General features: G+C 39.9%; 1 protein-coding gene across 1 annotated transcript in view; it reads left to right on the forward strand.

Annotated features, from left to right (window-relative positions):
- Nucleotides 1-2,741, forward strand: part of LOC145437765 (calcium homeostasis modulator protein 5-like) — a 36,284-nt gene extending 33,543 nt beyond the window's left edge. The window contains exon 8 of the mRNA XM_080315060.1: nt 2,231-2,741. Within this exon, the coding sequence (XP_080171186.1) occupies nt 2,231-2,324 (94 nt within the window). The 3' untranslated portion in view covers nt 2,325-2,741. The remainder of the gene's footprint in view (nt 1-2,230) is intronic.
- Nucleotides 2,742-7,751: the final 5,010 nt, after the last annotated feature.

The following is a 7,751-nucleotide window of genomic DNA, read 5'->3' on the forward strand; positions in this document are numbered from 1 at the left end:
ATAATTTTCGATACATACATTCCTGAGCAGTTAAATGGTAACTGTAATCGCGCATGTGTCTCAGTAAATATGTAGAATATCCTGTAAATAATGTATACCAAATGGGCACATTCCCCACCTGAAATCATTGAATTCCCCACCAGTGGGGAATTCCCCACCGTTTGGGAACCACTGGGCTAGAATGTATTGGATTCAGAGATGAGCATGGATTAGGATTAGGATTTGTGAAATTTTAACGGATTTGGATTGGATTAGGATCAGAGATTTTTTCGGAACGGATTAGGATTTGGATTGGATTTATCGATTTTCTGGGAGATTGATATGTCGTGTGGCGAATGGCGACAAAATTGTATTCAGATCAGTCATTATTGTACTTATAGTACACCATACTACGGTAAATCGGTGCCAATTAGCATGAGAGGTGCAGCCCTGTGCCAAGTTATCATAAATCAAGAGAATTGTTGGTTGTGAAAGAAAAATTTCCTATTCCTCTCTTGCATGAATTAGCATTTTTTCTGAAATTTCAAGTTGAAAACAGGATTAGGATTGGACATGGACTTGTATACAAAAGTTCTGGATTAGGATTAGGATTTGGATTTAAAGCTTCGGATTTGGATTGGACTAGGACATCAAAATTCTAAATCCGCTCATCTCCGATAGGATTACCATACACCGGAGCGTTACTTCATTGCTGATTTTCTTTATCTCAGTCGAATTTTGACCTACATTAGCCAAAATTCTCAACTAAGAGGACAAAATATCAAAAAAGAGGACATTTGGGCGTCCTCCGAGGACACTTTCAAAGAAGTCAAAAAAGAGGACAAATCCTCTTAAAAGAGGAGGTATGGTAACCCTACTAAAATGCCAATGTCTCAATCCCAAAATGCAAGAAGTTGGATGCTTATCGATTAATTAAAAAAATAAAATATCAAATTTTAGATTTATTTGGAAGTTAGGAACATATTTTTCTGCATAGTGTCGCGGAGAGAGCAAATTGTGTATTTTGGGCGTATGTCACAATGGTGCACGTGTTTTACGCAACTATTTAAAAGTATAGCAACTCGTTTCGGACAAGTTGTATGCGAAAGCTACTGAGACTTACTTTCAATGAAACTTTTCGACAGTGTAATTAAGTGTCACATCGCAGTATAATAGAGGCTACAGTCAGTCAGTCAGTCAGGTTTATTAATATTTTCATCGTTTCAAAACATCACAAGACTGCGATACAATGAAAAGATAGGAGGGTGTCGAAACAACTTGGAGTAGCCATTAAGATCAGACACCCACCTTAGCCTAGGCGAAGTAAATAAGAGGCATGCACACTGAATGAAAAGTAATGCAGAGAAATATAAGACGCAAGCGACAAAATGGGGTGGCATGTGGCGGAGGGCGAGGTCGATGTTAGGTCGTGGTCCGGTAATCCTGAAGACTGGCTAGTGCTACAGCAAACAGCAAGGTAGCCTTTGTTTCAAAAGATACCGAATAATCACATCCTAAACAGGACTTCGCCTGCTTTGCCTTGCATAAACTTCATTAGGCTATAACCAACCACATACAAATATCTTTTATATCAAAAAGACTTCATTAAATGAAGTTTCCAATATTACATTGAGTTGCATTGTATTAAATTTAGGGTTAAATTTCATTTTTGAAGGCTTACCTGTCCGCAACATTTGTTTTGAAGTTCAACCGGTCCGCGAGATCAATTGAAAACCACTATACTGTACTATACTATGTAGTTAAACAGCTTGGATTTGTCACAACTATACATACTCTTTGCACTTTCAAAAGTAAAAACTATAGTTTTGGGACAAGTTTACATCACTTTTTCGAATGAAATTTAGTATGCTACACACATACTCGGAGATATCACGTGTTTGCAGTATCATGTGTGTAAGTAAAGGTGCATCTTGTAATTTAGAAAGATTCCATCTCCACTGCTAAGCATCAACCAAATTTTGAGTATTAACTGAGACCTTTCATTATCTACTACTGTCAATCGTTTTGACGTGCCTTATAAATCGCTATTTTCACCTGTAATTGAGTCGGTGTTAGTACCCCATTTCAGTAGCATGCATACTCTGACCACCTTAACATGAATGTGTATTGTGTACAACGTTTTCCGTATTGAACAATTGGTCAAAGTAGTGAGCATGTCTACTTTGGAACTTTATTAGTATTAAGTATTCACACATCTGCAAAGTATATATTAACTTCGACTTTATTTCAGCTCCTTACAACTATGGCTCAATGGCGACGCAGAAATTAAAGCGCCATCAAATGATGAAAGCAATGGATTGCTTCACGCCAGCAGCGTGGTTTGAGATTTCGCCAGTCGCAGACACGAATAACGTGCGGTGATGATGAACCTCTTAGTGTACCACTGTACTCTACCGCTTATTATAACTGCGAAATTGCCAGACCACACTGGAGAGGGCTTGAGGTCCTGCCAGAAGCAATTTCTACTGAATCAATACTAGTCAGTCCTCAAGATTACCGGGCCACAATACGATATATGGACCTCGCCTACCTACAGATGCAGCATTTATTTTTGTCTCTGGCTTTTATGTTATCCTTTCATTTATATATAGTGTGCATGTCTCTTTTACATGCTGTAGGCCATGACAGAAAAAAGACTATACTCCAAGTCGTCTCGGCACCATCCTATCTTTTCATTATGTCGCAATCTCGTGGTGTATTCAGTGACAAACAAATTTAATAAAATGGAGATGATGAGAACAGAGGCCGTGTCAAGCTGACAAATGATAGCCTATTCAATTCATGTTCGTACATGTTTTTCGTGTTTTTAATTATTTACCGTGACTTTATACATTGTATTTAGGCTATTTTTTGTAGAACTAGTGACAAATTATATGCACCCTTTTCTTCGTTGTCTTTATGGTATACGCCGAAATGATAACAAAGCATAATAATAATCCAAAGGGCCTCGACGATTCATTGGATCGATGATGAAGCGAAAAGATATAATGATCTGTGACCGAGCTCTCAAAATAATTTTACCAACTGTATTCACGATATGGTAGCTGTCGTCAATTAGATTGAATTGCACATAGGCAATCGACAGATTTGTAAAAGGCATGGCGTGGTTTAGTGTATAACTTTGGGCGGGGCCAAGCTGTTAATGTATGCCCTAATTGTGTAAATACGTCAGAAAAACCATGTAGTATGAGCCTACGGAAAATATATTTTTGATCTGTTTATGAGAGAGAGAGAGAGAGAGAGCGAAAGAGAGAGAGAGAGAGAGAGAGAGCGAAAGAGAGAGAGAGAGTCTATATTTTCAGCCAAACAAAATACATAACAACAGACGTCAATGATGGTGGTTCAGAAAATCTGCATGCACAGTATTCGGTACTAGATAGGGATGACTGATACGAAAAAAAGGAAAAGAAAAGAAAAAGTAAACGATGGTAGCAAATGATCAATAAAGCAATGTCTGGGCGATGAGGTAGGGCACCAGCGATCGGAAGCATCTTTGCATCTTCTCTGTGACGCCACAATTAAATATTCGTGACGTCATGGCTTAAAAAACAAAAAAAGAGCCTTGTTTTAAACATTTATTTTTAAATTGATTTGTGTTTTAAATGCTTACCTATACGTCCTCCTTTCGGAGGATCTGTCCTCTCTTTTCAAGAAATGGAAAATGTAATGTCCTCCGATAACGCCCAAATGTCCTATCCACCTTTTTGTCAATTCGTCCTCCTATACAGCTCTAAGTGCCAGGCGATTGTACACGGATAACTAAAAATTGTCATAAATTACGCGGAATCTGGATTATGACGGCATCCAGTAAAGGCAAGGTTCACTTAAAAAAACTCTAACCGATTATACGTGGGAGCGGGTTTTTCGGATGTCGAGTGGAATAATGACCATTTTTTAGTCAGCCTTACCGTCACAACCGTCGTAATCCGGATTTCTCAATTTTAGTTAGTTTTAGTCAACCCAATAATAGCCCTTAAAATTCAATTGAATTGTCCTTTGACAGTTTTAAATTGCCCATTGGGTGACTCCGGCGTAGAAGACGTCGGTCATATCGGGTCTCCCGGTCTATACCGTGTAAAATATAGTTAGGAAAATATTTAAAAAAAAATGTATACTATTGGACATGAATGTTTGTGAATATTGCCATCATGGTTGACGAATAAAAGAATTCCTCTCCCCCCTCTCTCTCTCTCTCTCTCTCATTTTCCTGTCCGCTACTACATCTTTTGTAAGTTGTGAAATATGTCCCCTTTTTTCGGATCCCAGAATTGGGTAAATATAGGGTTACCGTATTTTGGAAATCTGAAAAGAGGACACTTTTTCAAAATTTTCAGACTTGCAACACCGGAAGAAAATTCTGAAAAATGGTAAATTTTTGCACTTCGAGGTCGGTTGACTAAACATAGGTCAACTTCTCCAGAAATACACTTTTTCTTCCCAATTGACCGTTGGTTGACTAAAAAAGGATCAAGTTTACGGCTCAGCTCCCGAAATAGCCGCCGGAGCATTACTTCAGTGCTGATTTATTGTATCTCAGTCGAATTTTGCCCAATATTTTATTCTCAAAAAAGAAGACATTTGGGCGTACTCCGAGGACACTTTCAAAAAAGTCAAAAAAGAGGACGCTCTTTAAAGAGGACGTATGGTAGCCTTATAATAGGCTTACCATATTTTGGAAATCTAAAAAGAAGACACTTTTTCAGAAATTTGAGACTTGCAAAACCGGAGTAGAATACTAAATAACCGGTGAATTTTTCCCACTTTGTGATCGGTTGACTAAAAATTGCTAATTTACGGCATATCACTCGGAATTTGCTCTAAATCTGACCTGAATTTTCAAAAAAGAGGACGAAAGGGCGTCCTCCGAGGACACTTTTAAAAAGTCAAAAATTAGGACAAATCCTCTTAAAAGAGGACGTATGGTAACCCTACCCTATAAATATAGTATCTCCCAGGCCCAGATTACATCGCCTAGGCCAGTGGTTCCCAACCTGTGGTACGCGTACCACTAGTGGTACGCGAAGGTCTTCCAGGTGGTACGCGAGTAGATTCTATTTTTTTTCGCCCGAAGAGAGTTATTTTCAGGTGGGGTTGATTTCGATAAGATTGTTCTCCAATAAACTTATGGCTTAGCATGGCATCATTGTACTCGACGCTAGCTTCTCGCGCTATTCCCAATCTCCTAATTTTCCCTTCTACGTCGGAGAGCGAGCAAGGATTTTCATCCCCGATGACTGTCAATTCGAAGAAACAAAACCCACTTGTTGCGCCCAAGCTGCATGACTTTCGATGCGCTGTGAGCAAACGTATGCCACGCATCGACCAGCTAGTGGAAAATGAACAAGTGCAGCCATCGCATTAAATAAATTGACTTTTGTTGTTATTTCATTATGTTGTTCGTCTTGTGACTGGTGGTGAAAAAACAATTCCATGCATCCCATCAACCCTGGCTGATAATGCCTAGTGCAGGGGTGGCCAACCTGCGGCCGTAGAGGGAAATTTGGGCCGCCGTCGAAATGCAATTTGAATTTACGAATTACCTCCCGATTTCTTGAAAGCTTTTAATAAATCTTGGTATTGTGACTTCATTTTTCGATTTTAATACAGTATAGTGCCCTTTGCAATCAGAGCCCCACAATATAGATACAAACAGCAGCAGAGGAAAATGATGTGCCTCGTATAGAAACACCAACTCGGAATCGTGAACGCTCCTCACTATACCGACAATCCTGACGGGAGGTCAAGAAATAACAGCATGCAATAAAAGAATGACTACGCCCGAAGATGCATCATAATTGATAACTGGCCCTAAATTTTCGAAAACGCCCCCTGCCTCAACTTTATACCGGTGAATCTGATCACGTTGGCTAAGAAAGGATCAATGCTTGATAGCAATATGAAAAACTACTAATATCAATGACGAAATTCATTCGTGAATCTGGAAAAGTTTTCGCGCCTGGCGCGACTCTAAGCAGTCCCTCGCCATTACCAGTGACCACTCGCAATTTCGGTGCGTATCGTAAGCCTATATCATTAAATTCCGCAGTTCACCGGACATGGCCATATACACCTTGACCTGGCTATTTGGCGTCCAACTCGTCCATTACGACTATAATGGCCTGGAATGCGGCCGTGGGCTACATGAGTGGCCGAAATGCGGCTGTGAATGGCAAAAAAGTTGGCCACCCCTGGTGTAATAGAATTTGTTATTACACCACGCATAGGTCAAATACGTGATTATTACGTCATAAATGGCGGAAATTCGCTTTCGGTGCGCGTACCTTATGTAGGTGGTACGCGAGCACTGTATAAAACCTCTAAATGGTACGTGGGTGGAAAAAGGTTGGGAACCACTGGCCTAGGCCAAGGTGGGTGTCAGTATAGAATGTAAACGTGGAATGGCAACGACCGATTTTGCAGCTTCGTTCCGCTTCGCTGAAGCTTTACTCAGACTTATTTTGCGGCAGCTACTGTGGGATTTCTGGCAATCCAAAAGTTGTCTTCCAGAGCTCAGAATTTACTGAATCTGGCCTCGATCGAAAGCTACTGTCGCACTGATTCCGAAATTATCAATCAAAATACTGTCAGGCTCCGTACTTAGATGAAAAATGACTCTCAACATCTAAAATCTGCATTGTTCAGAACAATCGGATGACCGCAAAACAATGACCCATTGCGACTCTTCGATTGTTCGGACAATGCCGATAACTCGGACTTGGAGGGCGAATTCTAAGCGGTTCAGTGCCTGATCATATTTTCATTTACATTTTCAGAGTCAGTGTGACAGTAGCTTTCGATCAATATCAGATTCAGTTAATTCTGCGCTCTGGAAGACGGCTTTTGGATTGCCATAAATCCTACAGTTGCTGCCGTAAAATAAGTCCGAGTAAAGCTTCAGCGAAGCGGAACGAAGCTGCAAAATCGGTCGTTGCCATTCCACGTTTACATTCTATAGTGTCAGATTCCATAGACTACTCCTTGTCGCTTCGACATCTTCCTGTCTTTTCATTGTATCGCATTTTTTTGTGGTGTATTGAACTGATAAAATTGCTAATAAACCAATGATGATGATGATTTACTCCAAGTCATTTCGACAGCTTCCTTTTCACCATATCGCAATCATGTGGTGTAGGAATCAGAAAATCATCACTAAACTGATACTGACGCACACCCCGCAATGACATATTATTTACAAGTTGCGGTTTTTAACTTCGCTGAATTCCAGTTGACGATGTCGATAGGTAAATTTGATGCTTTTCCCAATAAAGTTCTGGATAAGCCACAGCATAGAAACGATACGCGCGTATCATGCGCACAAATTTGAGGAACTCAATTTTACTTTATTTACAGTCGGCGATGGTCACCTGACAATGAAATAGCTCTAGGCTTATTTATTTCTGTGGCTATTTGCGGATTTGCGTATCTACGAAAGACCCGAATAATTTCGATCGTATTATGGTCACATGAATATCGTATGCCAGAACTAGGCCAATCCAAGTAAAATCAGATAGATCTATCTATTTATTTATAGTAGGATGACAATGAAGTGGCCTATATAGTTTGGTTCGTGTTGAAGGCTGCGCAGAGAGTCAGCATAGTGAGCATACCAGACGAGACCTAGTTCTGTATATTTTAAAAGTTCACTCCATTGTGACTATATATTACATATATTGCATACGGACATACGGTACAAGTCAGCCAATATGGAATCGGTGTCTCGTGCACACCAAAGATTCTATACTGACTGCACA

The sequence above is a fragment of the Botryllus schlosseri genome, chromosome 4, assembly GCF_051294905.1.
Source record: "Botryllus schlosseri isolate E-star chromosome 4, Bs_hap1, whole genome shotgun sequence".
NCBI classification, from domain to species: domain Eukaryota; kingdom Metazoa; phylum Chordata; class Ascidiacea; order Stolidobranchia; family Styelidae; genus Botryllus; species Botryllus schlosseri.